The 19,425-nt window shown below is 38.5% G+C and overlaps 1 protein-coding gene across 1 annotated transcript in view; it reads left to right on the top strand.

Annotated features, from left to right (window-relative positions):
* Window positions 1–19,425, top strand: part of KIAA1328 (KIAA1328 ortholog) — a 173,729-nt gene that overhangs the window by 60,928 nt on the left and 93,376 nt on the right. Inside the window, exon 6 of the mRNA XM_051643195.1 lies at window positions 7,631–7,758. Coding sequence (XP_051499155.1) covers window positions 7,631–7,758 — 128 coding nt within the window. The remainder of the gene's footprint in view (window positions 1–7,630; window positions 7,759–19,425) is intronic.

The following is a 19,425-nucleotide window of genomic DNA, read 5'->3' as shown; positions in this document are numbered from 1 at the left end:
CCAAAGGAAATCTTTAAATTTTGAAAGTTGCTATAGATGTTGGCAGAGCTCCCTTGAAAGGAATGAGTATGTTCTGAACAAACTCTTGCCAATGAAGTAAAATATCCTACCGTCACAGTTCTTAAGTGAAAAGTAAAAAAAAATTATGTCCCATGCCAGGACTGCTAGCTTGTTATGATGATCTGTGGGACCTATATTTCATGCATGCATGTTCTTAGTTTTTCTGTCATCAAATTCCTTATGTTCATTATTATGAAAATGTATGTTTACACCAGTGTGCCAGTGTGTTAGTGGCATAACTTGCCTTTTTTGTGTTGTGTTCCTCCTTTTCACTAGAAAGTTGCTAGCACAGCCAGCCTTTAGAATAAACCTTTACTTTCTTTTTTCTTTGCTTGTAAGTATCCTTTTGTTTGTATTAATGAAGATAAGGCTGGAGGTGTTTTCTACTTGGAATGGAAAGTGCAGACTCTGAGATGGTATTTGCATTTATTGATCCAGGCACATCTGCTGGCATATGATGGCGTGTGATATTTTTGTCCTTACCCACCTTTGAACCAGAGAACATGGCAGATAAGCTGTCCAGTTTGATTGGCATATCCTGTGGAAAGGATTTTCAATACCTAGGATCAAATCCTGTACCCTAAACTGCTTTTGCATTTTGAAAGTATGATGGAGATTTCTCTGAGTTAATGTATTAGGTTGGGAATTAGTTTTAGGTTTAAATGCTTTGCTTGCTCTTGTTAAATCATACTGGCTATCTTTTTGTTCGGCCAATTTTAGATGCACTATATTTATATTGTGCATCTCAATATTTTTCAGTATGTTTAAGGCAAACTTGGGAATTTCATCATCTGGATGGAATAGAGCATCTTAGCAGATAACATAAAATGCAGTCTGTCTATAAAAGAAATTAAAAGAAAAATTACAAGTACTAGGAATAAACATGCTGGAGAATTTAGCCAGAGTAGTAAATATTGTATCTTTTATTGCTACTTTTTAGGATCAATTTTAACAGGTGCCCTACAGGTGGTATGGGTGGAGATGGAAAGATTACTTTTTAAAAATAATTCATTCAGCTGTTTAGGAAACTGTTTTTTATTTCTGTCCCACATCAGTAAGTCCAGAGACTAGATTGAATTTGATGTTTTACGTATGCTTCCTGAAGGCTCCAAAGGTCAGCCCTCGCTTTGTCCCTAACTTTGCTCTTAACTCTGTAGCTTTTCTTTAGGTAGGTAACCATAACTAATTTGTATGCACCATATGCAGTCTTGGCTCACTTCAAAGTGTAATCAAGTCATGAACTAATTACAATACCATATTCCCAAAGAATGTAAATTTAATTTCCCTTCAAACAGAATAGGAATGTATTAAGCGATTCCTTTATAAGAAAGCTGTGGCATTCAACAACATAATGCTGATTCTCCAAACAGAAGTGAAGTTCTTAACTTTTGTGGACCTTGTGACCTTTTTCCCTATGCATCCTCCCTTTTTATTCTTGCATATTTAGTTAATTTACTGACTGGATAACAACATTAAAATATTCAAGTATAAATTAAAATGTGACTGTTGGGCTTCAGATTGGAGATCACTCTATCTTATTGTATGTGACTTGCTTCTTTATAGTGTTTTCAGAAATGTGCTTCCTGAGGATTTTGGATCAGAAAGAGATAGTGTTTTAAACTGAATACTCATAAGGTTCAGACTCGCACCAGATGATTTCTTTAATACATTGAGAACTGGATGTGCAGAAAGTTCCCTACAGGTTCTTAGCCTCACTGTGCCAAGGAGTCCACATAAACTCAGTTATATAAGAATGAGAGAAGTGAAGTTGTTCATAAAACATTTTATTACCTTCAGTCTTTGCAGCATCTTCAGAGTTTAGATAATAAACCTTCATAGAAGTTACTAGTCTTTACCCTTTCACAGAACAATGATTCACATAGGTTCAAGCCACTTATTTTATTTCTCTTAATTTTAAAGGCAGAAGAAATATGCTAGGGTTGACTTTGATCTGTGTCTGGATAGTTTGATTTCTGAAATGCAGTCCTGTTGTTGCTCTTCTGAGATGAGATTATCACAGCAAAGGATTGTATGTGTCTTAAGCACAATTTGTGTTTTGAAATTAAATGTGGATTAACTTCCAGTGAAGTATGTAATTGTTTAATGCTAAAGGAAAGAGTTTAGAATATCTTAGTTTATCTTTTAAAGTGTTCCTTTTAGATGTTAATTCATTAATACCAGCAGTTTATTTTTATTCATATGATTTTTCATATGTAAGTAGTTGAAGCTGCATTATTTTAATCCTTTGGTTAAGGAAGAAGAGAGCCTGCAGGTAGAAATCAGAATGACATACATATTGCTTCTTTCCCAAAAGGCATGATATCTTTTTCCTGCTGATATGCAAAGTATTAAGAAGATAAACCTCATTGCCTCGTGTGTCAAAACACTGGAAAATACATGCTTAGGTGATGCATGGGAAAATGTGGGCCCACTTCAGATTGAGCACACTTGTAGTGTAGTTTGCCATGAGGCTGTTGTGGGCCTTTCGGGCACTGTACATTTTGTTCCTTTATATTATGGGCATTTAAATGTAGCTTGAGCCTCATTATAGTTACAGACATACTATCATTTGGAGACCCAGCTGTGTTTGGTCTTAGCTTTTATTTAAGTTTGGTGAAATTCTTTCTTACTCCTGCAGCAGCGTTCTAAGTAATTTTTAGGCTTCTGAGTAACAGTGCACTGGTATGCCATAGCAGTACAAGGTATCAAAGTTACAGATACAGAGATGTGTCAAACAGATGTGAGCTTGCTTTGACATTGTTCAAGTTGCCAGACACAGTCCAGCTGTGTTCTGGACACAGTGTAGATTTGGTGTTGCAGCCAAACTAAGTAAACCCCACAAAAAACATCAAAGCAAGGTAAATCAGATGAGGTGTGAAGTGTTTGATGCTGTAGTGTGGCTGTGCATGGCTGCTTAAAAAGATCTGGCTTCTATGCACCTAGCTGGATAGCAGGCAGATGAGCTTTGGTCTTCCTGCAACTTACCTGAATAGATTCTTGTTGGGAGACCGAACACCTCTCTTTCAGTGCCCAGCCCAGTTTCAGCAACTTGGTGTCAGTGGTACTTCCTCAGCATCTTCCTCTAGGTCTAATTTTTTCACAGCCGTTGTCTTAAGGGACTACCTGAGGCAGTGAAAAGAGTTTGGTCTTTGCTGAAACTGCTGATGATAACTAGTCAGCCTTCTAGATGAGTGTCCTCAAGCAGGGATGTAAAAAAAAATAATTAACTAATCCCTGGGTGGCTTGTTCGATGCTTGTGAACTCTCTTAGGGCTTGTCTGCATGGGTGAGTGCAGGCAAACTTGCACTCCAAGCTAATGAGGTGCAAGATGAAGCTGTGCCTGAGCTGTGTTAATTTACTCTACAGCTACAAGACTCATGTCCTGGTGCAGGCTTGTGGAGTGTGGGACTGCTGGATTGCAGACATACTGGGAGACTCCCTGTATCACAGTTTTTTTTTCATGTGTGAAAAGGGAACACTAGAGTTTATTCCTGTCTCAAAAATGCTTGTGACAAGCTATTGAGGAGGGACTCATTAGATAAGGAGTTCTCACAACTACCCTGAAAATACAAGGCTTTAGTTGTTAGATTGCAAAAAAACCTCAGTTTTGTTCTTCTCCCTTGATAAGAGTTTCTACAAAACTTTTTCCAGCCTCAAATTTCTGTGATTGAAGGCTGCTTTAATTTTTTTTATTTCTTTAAAATAAAAAGAAGCAAAACCAAACAATTGTCTTTGCATGATACAGGCTGAAAAAGCCTCTTTAGAGCTCAAAAGTTTTTGAGGAAATTGGTGGATATTCTAAAGCAAGACCCTTGATGGTTTAAGGTGGGCTTCACTTATAGTCAAAGAGACAGTGATTGTACTGCAAAGCGTATGGGAGGTCAGTGGGTATGTTAGAGAGAGACTGGCACTTCTTCACCCACCTTTTTTTTTCCCTCCAGGTTCTGGGGAAGCAAAGAACTGTAGCTGTCTGCCCTACTTCAGCTTGAGAGGGCTAAAAATATTTCAGCAATGAGTAAGCTGGGAGTAATCGGTGTAGTCATAGAGCAGACTTAAAATCCTGATGCATAACACTGGAGCTGGAGAGAAAGTAGTAGGGTTGAGACTTTGTTAGGTGGATGGACCTTACTAGACAAGTCTCTGCTGCTTGAAGATGCCCCCTCTCCCAGCGGCCTATTCCTTCTCCTTGCTTCCTGATAGTGCTTGCACTTAACTGACCATTTGCATTGCTTTTTAAGTTTGCTGGACCCTTGGAGTGAGAGAGAGGTTTCGGAGAGCTGCAGAGCTGGTGCAGATGGAGGGAGTGAGACTCCATGGGGCGAGTGGGAGTGTGTCTTTGGCAGCAGTTGAGCATTATATTGGCGGTGCCTTCTCATGAAATCTAACCCTTAAGAAAAAGCTCTTTGTTCCCTGCCTAATGTGTCTCTCCCTGGAAATCTGTTCCTGGCCTCTGTAAGTGTGACACTGCTGCATGTTAGCAGTCCCCCTTTCTCAAAGCCAACTCTGTCTCCACTGAGGTTATTATCTCTTAAGAGCCATAAATGAACTCTTAATTCTGCGACTTACATTCAGTGATGAAATTGGCTAATTTATTCTATAAAGTATATAGTACTTGCAGTATGACATGCAAATGTGGCTGTTGAAATTATTATTATTTTTTTTGTCCCCCTCCATGTACAACCTTAATACTTTGCTAACAAACTGCATAAAATGTAAGACTCGGATATATTCAGATGCCTATTTCTTGGACATAAAACTACTGTTCAGTGAAATGCTAAGTATCAGTTCTCTCACGTAACAAACCTCCTGTAAATCCAGTATTTGTGCTCCTGAACACATGAAAAAATACCTGATGTGAGCATTCAGGCCCATTATTTTTTCTGTGGAATGCTCACCTGTGGGACTTGTTATCCTATAGGGTTTTTTCGATCTTATAACATTCTCTTTTAAAATCAGATTATAAAAATACTTACCATTATCTCTGTATTTGTCTAGAAACTGTATTGCCATAGTACATGTGTGCCCTTGTTATTACTGAATCACTTTGATATTTTTGTGGCAATGTTGTATATTGCCTGGCAAAGTTGTAGCGAGGAAAAAAGAGATCATCTTGCTGCTTTTAGCAAAAATTCAATAGAATGGAAGAGTAAGATCTAATATTAAAGCTTTTTTCCATGGGAACATATTATGCAGTAAATGTACCAGCACATTATGGAGAATTATTGTACTTAGAGCTATTTGGCATATGTCTTAAAAAAAATGAACTTTCCTCCCCTTCCCCCTCTCCCCCCCATTTGAAGCTTGAAGCTTCATGTTTACTTACCAAGCAAACCAGGACTTTGGACTCTTAGACCATGGTGGCTGTAACAATACTTTACTTACTGTAGAGTGGCTGTGTGAATGAACAAGGTTTTAATCTTCCAACACTGGAGGATTTAACAGATACAGTGTGGATCAAATCTTAGAAGAATTTCAGGGATATGTTGGCTGCTGTTCAAGCTCATGTTAACTATTGCCCTTCCCACTCATGATCACATAACTGACCCTTGGACAATCAAGGATTTATCTGCACACTTTCCTAATGTTAACTTCACATGTCATGTTTTAAGCTGTATTTTAAATAAATTCAGCAGCTGCAAGTAAGAGGTGGTGGCATCGTGCACAGCAAGGGCTCTGCAGTCTATAAAACACAATTTGGGCATCTCTGTTATGGTATAGTCACACCATGTATGTGCTAAGCTTGGGAGTGAGGGCAATCTTGCCTAGCTTTCCAGCAGGAGTGATATTAACACTGTAGTGTAGAGTGAGGGTGGGTGCATGGCCATCAGCCGTGTGCTGCAGGGCCATTTAGGGCACACGTTCCTTGTGCCAGCTGTGTGCTAGCTGGAGGGAGAAGAGGGTAAAAGTCTGTTTTGTGGGGAGGGGGTTGCTGGAAGCCAAGTGAATTAAGAGGGCTGTAAAAAATTGATAAAGATAGAACTGTCTGTTTTTATATTCTGCCACATAACATGGGTTTAAATGAATTTCCCTATAATTTGTCTTCAAATACTGACATTTAACTCTTAGGCTGTATAAATGAACGGGCTTTTTCTGGAGTAAAATTCATGCCCTGCGTCCAGACTAATATGTTCACCTACTATAAACATTACTGCCTATGGTTACAACCAGAATAAAAATTTCCTTTTATATACATCATAGCTGGCAGAGACTCCTGAGACCACCACAAATCATTTCAGCCTTTTGGTACTCTCTGACAAAATGAACCGAAATGTAAAACAGCTCAGGCTTCAGGCAGGCTGGCTCTGGAAGGCAATTAGCTTGTTTAGACCATTGTTAGTACCCTCCTGTATTTCCAGGTGCTGAGTAAAGATGTTCTAGGAGCTCTCCTTATTGATTTAAACATTGGGGTTTAATAACCTCCCATTCCTTCCTGAAATGTTTTGTATATTCTCTATGTAGTCTTTTATTTAAAGGAAAGAAAAAACAAATGAACAAAACCCTGGCAAAGCCCCTGCAGCCCCCCGCTGTCCCCCGCTTCCCCCCGCTTCTCCCTGCTTCCCCCCTGCCAAAGAACAAGAAGAAGGGAAAAAAAAACAACCACAAACCTCAGGGTCATAACAGGGAATAACAAAGCAGTGAGTTATTTATGCAGCCATGATTGGCAAAAATGATTGCAACATGAATTTGCCCAGAAGCAATGATTAGATCATAAAAATGTTAAGGAAATCTGTAACTCAACACCATTTTATAGATTGAAGAAGTTTTTGTTCCCTACCTTAATTGCTGTGACTTGTTATTAAAGTATTTATTCTGAGTAATCTCTTTGGACAGCGAGCCCTTATCCCATCTGCATGCATAATTAAAAGTGAGGGGGGAGGAAGGGGAGCAGAAATGGTTTACCATGCTACATGAGCAAGGGAGGGAATTACACAATGACAGGTGAAGAGCAGATTTATCTCCTGTTGGAATTTCAATGCTGCAAGCAAGACAGGACACTGTTGCTTGCTAATATCCTTGCAAACACCACAGTTGCTGCTTCTTGAGATTACTGTCCAAAAATCATTGCTGGTCTCTGAAAGGCCTGTAGCGCTGCATCTGTGGCTGTGCGTTTTGGAGCCATTGGTGCTCAAGCAAAGAGATTGGATTTGGATATGGGGGCTTGTGAATCCATGTCTGTGCTTAAAAATGGACTATTTACTTACTTGGCTGGCTATTTATTTATTTATAAATAAACATTGCTTGTGTCTGGCTTTGCTGAATACAAATCAGAAGGTTGTAATTGTTCCAGCTGAAACAATGTCATCACCTGCCTCCTGCTGCTATCCCTTTTCCAATGATAAAAGAATTTGGTGCAATTCTTCTTTTTCCACTCTCAAATAGAAAGAAGGTTGTACTTGAATGTTCATCTCTAGGCAGATTTATCATCATTAGGCAGCACTCAAACACACAGTATCTGTTTTTAAATTGAACTGTTATGGATCTAAATCAGATTTACACAGAGCAAGTTGGTATATATTTGACTCTAACTATTCACTAAATAATATTTTTGCCTTAACTTCTGATGTCTTACCTCTGCAGCACCAGTACAGAGAATGCCAGGAACTTCTGAGCCTTTATCAGAAGTACCTAGCTGAGCAGCAGGAAAAACTTTCACTCTCCCTTTCTGAACTCAGTGCTGCCAAGGAAAAGGAGCAGAAGGTAAGCTCTTTTCTCCCATCTCCCTTTTTAATGATGTCTTGGAAACATCTTTTCTCTTATACTGGAAAAGCAACTTTAAGAGTGTTGTCTTGCTTTATACGGTGTTTAATACTGTTTTTTAGATTGGCTTCCCATGATTGCTTCCCTTAATACACAGATTGCAGGAAAACAAATAAAAACCCCAACAAGTCAATCAAATGCGTGAAGTTAATTCACCGTATTGTAATGGAGTAGGAGTCATAGGCACCCATGCATCCTCTAGGGAAAAGGTTCAGATGCTTTTCTGTTTTTTGTCCTGTTTCTCAACAGTAAAATAGTTGCAGTCACTATAGATACAGCCTTTCAGATTTTCACTGTGGCTTTTTTGGATTGAAAAGGACATTACAGATGATGTATTTGGTCAATAAGTGCTTTCTCAAGTCTGTAAGGCAGCCCATCTGATTTGAGCTGTTTATAGAAGCCCTATAATTATAGATGCATTTTAAAAAGAGAAAATGTTGACAAGAGATGCAACATATTAAGTGGTAAAATATTTCTCAGATGCATGCACCTCAAGACTTGAAAACATGGCAGCTTGATGCTTTTGTGCGTTTTTTTCCTGATAGCTAGGTACTTGATAGGCATCCCTGCTGATGGCAGGTTATACCCTGGAAATGAAGACTAGTTATGCAGGTGCTCTACCTAATGTTCTTACCTGCTATTCTCTTTCAGTAGCTTTTGTCTGCAGATCTCCAGAGTCTATTCTACCTAAGACAATGCTTTTTTAATAGGTTGGGCCCATGGTACTTTCTTTTGCTGGAAGAGTCTTAAAAGCTTACAATAGGGCCAGAAGTACAGTCAGAATTAGAGAGTGTCCAGAAGGTGGTCTGATTCTGGCCTCTCAGTGGTTCTCTACTAACAAAATTGCACAGACAGATCCAGAATCTCAGAAGCCTGTGAAGGAAGGGGTGCATTTTTAATTCTGTTCAGGAAGGAGGTAGCAATAGTACTCTGGCTTCACTGCCATCAGGAATTAGTTTGTTGGGTTTTTTTAATCGTGCTGTTGGGTTGTTGTTTTGTTTCTTTTTTTGTAAAATGTGTTGTTGGACATTGAGTTGTTTGTCAGGCTTTTAGCCTTTATAAACATTTCCTTTTTGTTCTTTTGTATTTTTATCTGCCATCCGTTCTGTGATGGTGTTGAACTCAAAATAAACCTTTTTCTCTGAGGATGGATTATGCCTATGTTCTTGTTTGTGATAGGCAACTTGCTGGGGATCTCTGTGGAAAAGTCCAGAGGTTCCCATGTAGCCCAACAGCACTGAGGTAGCTTTGTTTGGGATGATGCCACTACTTCTGTCAGGTTTTGCCATCCATAGCCTTTCACTTTAGCCTTTCAACGTTGATCACACATGTCTTATAGAATCATAGAATGTCAGGTTGGAAGGGACCTCAAGGAACATCTGGTCCAACCTTTCTAGGTACTACTATAGTTTATATGAGATGGCTCAGCCCCCTGTCAAGCTGAGACTTAAAACTGTCCAACGTAGGAGAATCTGCCACTTCCCATGGGAGACAATTCCGATGTTTCAGTGTCCTCATGGTGAAAAATTTACCTCTTGTATCCAACCAGAATCTCCCCAGGAGCAACTTGTGCCCATTACCCCTTGTCTTTTCCATGTGATTCCTTGTAAATAGGGAGCCTCCATCTTCTTGGTAGCCATTCTTTAAGTACTGGAACATGGTAATAAGGTCTCCCCAAAGCCTTCTTTTCTCAAGGCTGAACCAACCTAGTTTTCTTAGCCTCTCATATGGCAGGTCCTCCAATCCTCTGATGTCCAGTGTAATTGTATCTACAGTGCTAAAGTAGAGAAGCAGAAAGTAGGAAACCTTCAGCCCAGCAATTGTCAAATCAGCATCTGATGGTACAGCAATCCACGTTCAACTCCCCTCGTTCTTCTGTCTTCCTAATCATTCTACCAATGTACACTCAGACTTCTCTGAACGTGTTTTCCAATTTCATCTGCAAAGTTCTATGAAGCTTATATTTGATTCCATTACTTATTTTCTCTATACTTACAGATACTTTAGTCCAGAAATGCAAATTCAGATATTATATTGAGGTTTCCCTTGACACTTCATTTATGGTTATCAAGTCTACAGCTCCAGCCTAGCAGGTCTGAAATGACCTGCTTGTGCAAAGCTTTGTAGGCATAGGAAAAGACCTGTAAGAGCACGTATCAACTGTATTTTCTTGCAGCTTGCAAAATATTTCTAATGTTTTTTGCCTACCTCTTCAATTTTCTCTTTCTATGGAGTCATGGTAGGCATAGAGCTGTTTATATCTTGAATGCGTTTCACTTTATAAATCATTCCCTCTTTTCCAAACAAGCTCTTCATGCTATGTTTCTCCTCACAGCTCAGAAACTGTAGAGAGATTTGCAGGACTGCCTCATTGCATTGGTTTTTTTCCTAACACACTCCTCCATGTGATTGCTACCAAAACCCAAAAAAGTCACTGTGCTGCTTCTTGTTAGGCTTTTGTGTTGCTTTCACACACCTTCTTTGTTGTTGTCTTTTTGTGTCTTGTTTTAATACCTGAATTGAAAGCTCTTAGTATTTTCGTTTGTTTACATTTGTTTGAGTGTCATCTTAACATAGTAATTCAGGCAGGCATAGGGCTTGCATTTTGGAGTCTGACTCAATGGGGAATGCAGCAGGGAAGGATTTTCAGGTGGTAAGAATTGTGAGGGGGTCAGACCCAGAAAACTTGCCTTCTGCTCTGAGTGCCAGCTCCCTTGTCTTCCTGAAGCTCTTATGCTCTTCCTCTTTTTGTTTTAAGCTAAACTTTGAAAAAAGACACTTTGTTCAACTATTAGGCTAAAGGATGTCTTCTTGAATTCTGTTTGAATCCTGATCCATTGGGAATCTTTTCCCTGTTGCTTGTTATTGGCTGGGCTAAGGAAATTCTGGATATGTCTGGCTTTAAATCAATGGGTACTAGCTTGCTACCTAGTTTTCACTTATTTGGACTATCTAGGTAAAGAGGATTTCCTACATCAGTTGACTGCTGATGTTACCAGGGCATCTGTGCTTCAATGTAAGGTGCCATTCTGATTTTCCTGTGTCTTCCAGAAACATGGGACTGCACAGTTATACTCTGTACTGAAGCCATTCTTTGTTCTCTGTGTTACAAGCCATTCTTTTTTGTTTCTGTTAATTTTCCCTTCTTTTTCCTACATGTTTGTTTTGTTTAATTTCTAATGCTACACCTGTATCTTAACATCACGTGCTTTTTGTCAGTCTGGCTCCTTTATTCTTACAGCACAATAATGCGGAGCATGAACTGTCACTTTCCTCTAGGCTTAGACAGGAATTTGAAAACGTCTTCTGTCAGTGTTTAAATGCTGGACTTCCAGTTAGAATGAGACATTTAACAGGTCAAGATAACTGCAGGGGTACCAAACACCTATGGCATTGCTGCTAAAAGAGGTGGAGTTGTATGGGAGACAAACAACTGCAGCACCTGTGTCATTTTGGCTGAAAAGCAGCCCTGGTTTGTAGCTATATTGAACTGATGCAGCTACATCGGTTTATACTTTTATTTTTGTCTGTTTTAGCATCACCTAACAGTAGCAATAATTCTGAAATCACGTTTTCCTCTTACCTAACATTGCTTCCTTATAACTAAAGTCAGTCTTCAAAATTTAAAGAAGCATTCTTGTAGCACTGAAATAAAATTGCTGGGAAGATGGTGGTGAGATGATTTAAGACAGAACTTTCATGGAGTCAATAATCAGTAACTGGAACATGGAGCTTCCTTTTTTTTGTGAGATAAAGTTAATTCCATTTGAAAAGATACTTAAGGTGACATGAATTGAATTATTCAAACTGGCCTTCTCAGCATTAACTCTAGGTTAATATCTCATGATGCCTCTGGTTTCATTATAGGAGTTATAAGTACATAACTTTTTATAATAAATTCAATACCTAGAAGCCGAACTGAAATTGGTTTACCTTCTACCAACCCATAAAAAGAAGCATTAATTGTAGAGTGAATATTAAAGTGGTCACTAAAGTTGACTCAGGCAGATTCAAAGAGATAGCTCTTATGTGAAGGAAGTGAAGAGCTCTACTGAACAATAGGCTTCTGCTCTGGCGTTAATAGAAAATACTATCCATATTAAAATGTAGTTAAACTTCTATAAAAAATGATTTTTGCATGTTCTTTCTATAGCTTCCAGATGTTCAGTCTTTGCCATTTTAAGAAGCTTTACATAGAGATGTAAAGAAAATTGCCCTTGTTCTAGGTAATCAGGTCTGACCTAGTTGTGTTGCTGCTTCACTGCCATCTCAAACAGTGGCAAGAATCCAGTTTACTTTGACAAGTCTCTGGCTGTTGAATTTGTAAATGTTCTGCAGTGTAGGGTAGGACTTAAGTCACAGAAGTTGGACAGGAGGCTGGTTTTCTGCAGGACTTGGATTCTTGAACTACTTTACCTAAAAGAAAGATAACACCTGTAGTCTCAGCATTGCCTATTAATGTTAATCTTTGAATTTACAAGTACAGCTGGCAGCTTTTGTTTCTTATTTGTGGAAGATTACCAACACATCTGCTAATTCCTTTGATTTACATAGATTTTTGTCGTGTGTGTGTTTTAAGCTTCAGTTCTTCCCCCTGTGTAGAAATGGCACAGATATGGAATGGGATTGTAGACAGAAAGGAATATGAAGAATTTATTTTCAGTGGGATATCTGCTCTTCTCCTTTCTTGTGTATTATGTCATCTTCATCTTTTTTGGTGTCTGTGTTTCAGTAATGCCAGAGGGCCTCATCAGGAATGAGGTACTGTTGTATACTAAGCACTGTGCAAGCATACTGAAAGGCATAGTCTGCTTTGGGAAGATTGTAAAATCTTAAGAAGATTAACTTTTGTGGCTATGGTATTTTCTTTTTTTTAAATGTTACTATTTCTCTTGAATCACTTGCTCATCTTAAAAATTATTGACACTGTTGTGCTATTTCAAAGTATAGTCTGAAGGAAGCCTTTTTCTTGTAAGGACTAGGAAATCTTGTTTTCTTTTCATGTCAGTGACTAAAATTCCTGTCCATATCATTGTCATTTTTTGCCTTAATAAGTGTGATTACATACTAAAGCTTCAAACACTGGTTACTTGATTTTTTTATTACTTTTCCTTTGAAAAGGATATTGAAACAAGCCAATCTTCAGAAACTCTTTGTTTCTGATTGTCCCCAAACTTTCTCATTCTTCTTTTTTTCAACACAGGTCACCTTTAAACACATTCTTAACTTGCTTAAAGAAAAAAAAATTACGTAATACAAAGGGTTTTGAATGCTATAAGATAAACCTGCATGCTAGAATTGACTTTGTCTGTTTACCCAGCTGTAGAGGAACAATGGATGAGCCCATCTGAAAGATACTTGAGAACTGCGATAATAAATAAAGAACTAATTTCACTGTAGACCCAAGGGTATTGGAGTAATTTTACAAGGCCAGACAGACACAGAGTTTTAGCATGAATAAATAGTGGTAATAGCTTCACCTTACCTGTGTTACTTTTGGCAAATCCTCTGATCTTTCTATGTGCCTCTTTTATCTGTAAAAGGAAGAGAACGTTTTTGTCCTCATTCTTCCTGTTTTCTACTGAGAATGTCAGGTTTTGGGTGCTGCTTCATGGTCTTCAAAGTGACTAGTGATGATATTTCAAACTTAGGGTGGTTTGGAGTAGACTACCTTCTAATGGGATGAAGAAAAACCATGTTTTTTCCTTTCACCTCTGGGTTACTAAGTCACAGTCAATTTACCTGTCTTTTCTAAAAAACGCTAACACCAAAAAGCAATGCAGATGGACAGAAATATTTAAATGAAAAGGAAACATCAGTATTGAAATATCTGCATATTGCTAACATTCACAATAGAACTCCACCTGCATTCACTCCCCTGGAAATGTGTGGCATAGTAGAGCCATTTGGCTCGCATAAAAGCCGTCTCTCCTTGCATGCTGTGAATGATGCTGTATTTATGATGCTAAGCTCTCAGCTCACTGCTTAAGAGAGGTCTGAGCAGTTCACTGTTTAACTGAGAGCTATGCCAGTTCACAGTCTCTTTGTTCTATTGTCTTTAATCAGCCTTATCTCTATTCTCTTTAGTGTCTTTTGATTTACTTTTTCTTTACTTTGAAGATGCCTCTTTCGTTTTCATCCACGTGTTTTTAAGAACTGTCCCTCCTGGGGAAACCTTCTCCTTAAGTGGACACTCATCTCTGGTGTGTATTTTTCTGATGGGTAATAAATCTGGAAAAAAGACAGTGGCTTCATTTCCAGTGAAATATTGTCTTGGCCTTGTAGACTTCTGAAGATATTGTCACTCTTGTGAAAAGACTTCTCTGGGTATTTATGAGCATTTAAGAAATTTGTAGCAAGAAATTTACCTGTCCTGGAGAAGCACTTTACGGACTCTTAGATCGGATAATGCAATTTCTTTAGTAGAGCTATCATAGTGACTCTTGGGAGAGACCACTGTGACAGTACTCACCAGCATTCTCTCATTCTCCCTCTGAAGTTGAGAATAAGACTTTTTTCAGTGAATGCAAGGCTTCATAAGGCTGCACTTGCAGTCAAAGATTTTTGAATTGTGCTACATGCCTTGAGGAGGAAAACCTCTGTTCTGCCCTTCACTTTGTGGAGTTACTTGTTTACCATTGGCTTGGGAGCCATTAGGAGTGCAAACATCCCACCTACCTTCCCAAAGGCTGGCATTTTTGATTATATAGTCCATGCATTTGACATTTATATACATTTGACCTCTGCATATGTCCTTTGGTTCTGCTCTTTGCTCTTTTTCAAAGGTAAGACTACTGAAAATCAGTTTCTCATGTATTTCCAGCCTCCTTGATTCACCAGCTCCTGGTAACAGAGTTCTCAGATTCCTCTAAGTGTGACAGGTCCTGTATGTTGTGATCAAGATGACATTCCTCAGTTTCCTGACTTGTGGAAAACTGGTGCTGAAAACTTTCAAAGTCTCACTGAAAAAGCAGCCTAATGTAACTTTGAAAGTGGCCTTGTTTTGGTGAGGTTTGGACCAGATAAGTAGCAGATCTCCCTTCCTACCTGAATTTTTCCATGGCTTTATTCTGTATTCTTTCTTCATTAACCCTACTGAAGAGGGATCACCCTGTGAGAACCTGTTTTGGTGAAAAGTGAGGATGCTTCTGGGCCAGTAGCAATAGTTCAGCAGCTGGTCCCATATTTCTTCAAGTGGTAATTATTAGAGTTGCTATTTGTTGCTATTGAAACAAATAGAAGCTACAGACTAATCTAGTACTTCATAACCTAAATACCTTTATTCATCAGTTTAAATTACAGATAGTGTGATATTAATGGTTGTTATATTGAAAGATAGATGCTTAGCATCTCTTGCCTGCAAAGCACACATTTTAGTGTGATAATCAGGTTGCTTAATTAGAAGTGTCTTCATTTAATGAAAGCCAGGTGATTATCAGTTCAGGACACTATAGTTGGGTCTTTGTATGGCAGAAAGATTTTTCATGAGAGCCAGGGCTGTAATTTTCTTTCTGCTAAGAAAGTGGGAATTTGTTATCTGTCTGTACCAGGATGATTGCCTGCAGAAATATCTCTTTGAGTTAGTCCTGAATACCCTAAGATTTAACTTGAGTTTTTCATTTTGAACTGTGAAAAGTTCAAACTTAAAGTTTTTCTGAGACACAGTTTGCCATTTGAAGTTTATAAGGACTGTCCTCCTGGGATTTTATCCACCACAGGACACATTCACAAAGCTCTTGAGACAGCTGGACTCACTTCCCTGCATAAGCAGAATATATCTGATGAGGTGGCATCAGCACAGACTGAGCACCTACGGCATTTATTGTAAGACTGCATACACATTGCATGTGTATCACATTGCATGTGATTATGGTTTAGAACAACCTGGTTACCTGCCTCTGATCCAGTACCATTGCATAACAATTTTAGGTTGCCATCTACTCATGACAGATGCCCAAAAATGTCTCAAATTTTCCACTTTCACGTGTCAAGTTATACACATTTCATTTTGGACTTTTAAGATTTCACAGCTTGGGATGTGGGTAGAAACAGACCATGCAGACATTCAGGACCATCACATGCTGATGATGGTTCATAGTGCCATCAACACAAATAGGGATACATGAGTTTCTCCTGTCTATGTAAGAAAACTGACAATCTCAAGCCCAAGCTAACAGTTTTTGATGCTGGCTGAGTTTATTCCTAAGATTAGGGAATTCCCTGAGAGTAGGGAATAGCAAATTATCTGACTTGTCTTGGAAGTCTGGGTTAGCTTGAGGTTAGTCTTTGTGTTTAAATAAAGTAATTTCTAGTCAATCTGTAGTAGATGCATTTCATTTCATGTTACATCTTACACCATTTGTTCTCTCCACAAGCAGCAACAATCCTGTTGGCTGGAACAGGCCAAACAAATTTTTAGGATGTCTTCTGTTTTCTGGTGTGTTACTTAAAAAGCTCCTCTTGCTCACTGTAGCTGGGTCATGAACGTCACAGTGCCTTAGTTGAAAACTGTCAGTTTACAGTGCTCTGATTAATGTCTCTGCTCTAAAACTTCAAACAGAGGACTTCTTAGAAAGAAGACATTGTTGCATTCTATGGCTAGGTCAAGTTCCCACTCTTGCACAGGTTAATGTAACTTCCAAGCCTCAGCAGAAAAGCTTTCAGTCACAGTCATATCAAGAACATAATTTGAGTCAAGAACCTTTTATGTACATGGTTACAGAAAATGAGAACTAAAATTTTAATAGAGACCTTGTCTCTTTAAATGAGCTTGTGAGGCTGCAAGGATAGAGCAAACAGCCTGTGACCAACTTAGGTCACTCTTCTGGATTTCAAGTGACAACTGTGCACTTCTTTTCCTGAAATGCATACATTCATCATATAAAGCAGAACACTCTGCTGTTAATACAGCTTATTGATACAGCTTTTCCTTTTAGATAATTATTCTTCAGTGCTCATCCAGTTATGTGCTCTGGGACTCCTGGTGAATTGTGGTTTTGGAGTATTTGATAGTGTCCCTTGTAACGAGTTTGTCATCAGTATGAAGGAAACACAGGCTGAGAGAGTTGGGGCTATTCAGCCTGGATAAAAGAAGGCTCCAGGGATACCTCATAGTGGCCTTCTAGTACCTGAACGGGCTACAAGAAAGCTGAAGAAGGACTTCTTACTAGGCCGTGTAGTAAGAGGAGAAAGGGTAATGGTTTAAAACTGGAAGAGGGGAGATTTAGCTTAGACATTAGGAGGAAATTCTTCACTATGAGGGTGGTAGACACTGGAACAGGTTGCCCAGGGAAGTTGTGGAAGCTCTATCCCTGGAAGAATTCAAGGGCAGGTTGGATGGCGCTTGGAGCAACCTGATCTAGTGTAAGCTGTCCCTGCCACTGCAGGGAGGTTGGAACTAGATAATCTTTACGATCCTTTCCAGCCCAAACCATTCTATGATTCTATGATGTTGATCTGTAACCTTTGCATTATGTGTGGGTAAACCATGTTGGAATCTCCAGAGATTTTGAGGTTGAGAGGAACAGCGGACTTGGGATGCACAGTATTATTCAGGTCGCGGCATGCACATTCACATGTATGGGAGGGACTTGATTCTGACCAGCACTACTGATGCAAAATCCTTGACTTGTAAGTAACCTCTTGTTTTTCAAACCAGTATAAAGCGCCTGGTGAAGACACAAACCTATTGCTGAAACATCAGTGGACATTCAATATTCACACTTGAACTGATGAACACGTAAGCAAACATTGAATGCAACACTGCCTCTGGGTGTGAAACAGTAGTATTTTTTACTTTTTCTAAATCTTAAATCAGAAAGAAGTGCCAGTTTGATTTTTAAAACATGTATTTCATTTTAGTTTCTACATTCTAGTTAATCAGCAGATGTCAGCCTTTGGAAATGTTATCTTAGGTCCTTTGTGTAGATTCTGAAGCTTCAGGTAAAATGGTGGTATGTCTGGAGGCAGTTCTTTTTACTTGAGGAAATGACAATTCAGACACATGTGCAGAAAGGTCTTTAAATATTTAGGCCTTTGTTTTTCATTTTATCCATGGCAATGTCATGGACATTGACAGGAGAAGTTTTGATTTTCCATTACTTGTGCTGACCATGAGAATTGTGCATACTGTGATGTTACTAGAATTGCTGCTGCGGTCTACCAGGTAGTGAGGGCTGGCAAGCAGATGAATTTGGATCAGATTCCATTCTGGTTCTGTCTTGCCATCTAGTTATTTAATTACTTTCTGGCTTAGTTTCTTGCTCTTTAAATAGAAAATTATGCCCATTATTTGTTACAGCATGTAAGCTCAGTGAATTTGACATGCTGTGTAAATGCAAAGGTGAATTGTGGGTCTAGATGTGAGTTTGAGATACTGTAAGGAGAACTCAGTTCTCCTTAACAACATAAGTTAATTCTTGTAGAAAGGTAGTCTTTATGCCTGTGCTGGGTTAAAAGGAAAAAATACTCAGCATAGGGAAAACCCTTCAATGCTCTTTCACACTAGGCAGATACATATTACATGGTTGAATTCAAGGGTGTTTTTATTAATCAGAGGTAAAAAAGATCACACCATCTGAAATGAAGAGTCTGCACTTCTGTAAGTATTAGAAGAAAACTTTGGAGTCCTGTATTAGCTAAACACACACCTGTGCATTCTTATCTGTTTCTTTAGGCATTAATTCTGTTATAACAGTTTATCCAATGTACTGCTATTATGAAAACAAGCTTATTTGTAGCTATAGAAGTAAATGTAGAGGATAACATTTTCTTCTAAATAATTTATTTCAAAATATGTAGGTTTTTTTTTTTTTCTCTTTAGCTTATCCGTCAGGCTAGGTAACTCAGTGAACACTATCATATTAGGAAATTACTCCCTAATTCCTTCTTCTTAATGATGTGTATGATGGGAGTACTGTTGGGTCCTTTTTGTGGAAAGCACAAGTGAAAGTGAGAGCCATCTCCAGAAGGTGACTCAAATCCAGCTGATGATTCAATTTAGAAGAACATGGGAACCTTTTTTTTTTAAAAAATATTAAAAAAATCCTTATTATATTTTCAAATATCCAGATACTCTTTCTACCTTTTCATGAATGATTAGATGGCATCATCACCAAGATGATCCTCTCTGAAACAAAGTGCACCAATCCCAAGTAATAAGTAAGGCTGTGTTTTTTCTTGGTGTGGCTTGTTGATTTTTGTACATATAATTAAAGCTGTTTACATGTTGAACTAATCCCCTGTGTTAAAATTAGTAAGTATTCTAAGTATTCCTTTTAATTTGCCTTCAGCCTTTTTGACCCATGAGTCTTTAACTTCTGTTTGCAAGCATATTCCAGAGGGAAGGCTGCCAAACAGACCTAGCAAAACCACGGATGTTCATGATGCCTTTTTAAACATTTTTTTTCCTAATAGGAGCAAGTTAATAGATTGAAATGACACAAATACTTCTGTTATAATAAACTAATAAGAGTTAAAGGATATTATGGAGATGTTTTGAAATGTCACACACAGTAAAATGGGGAGCTGGTATTTTTTAAAACAAACCAAAGCCCAGGAAGTATCTCTTCTTATGCAGTGAAGGTGCTGGTGAAATAATCAATTTAT

This window comes from Apus apus, chromosome Z (genome assembly GCF_020740795.1).
Source record: "Apus apus isolate bApuApu2 chromosome Z, bApuApu2.pri.cur, whole genome shotgun sequence".
NCBI lineage: Eukaryota > Metazoa > Chordata > Aves > Apodiformes > Apodidae > Apus > Apus apus.
Note: the sequence above shows the minus strand (reverse complement) of the source record. Positions and strands in the feature narration are given on the sequence as shown.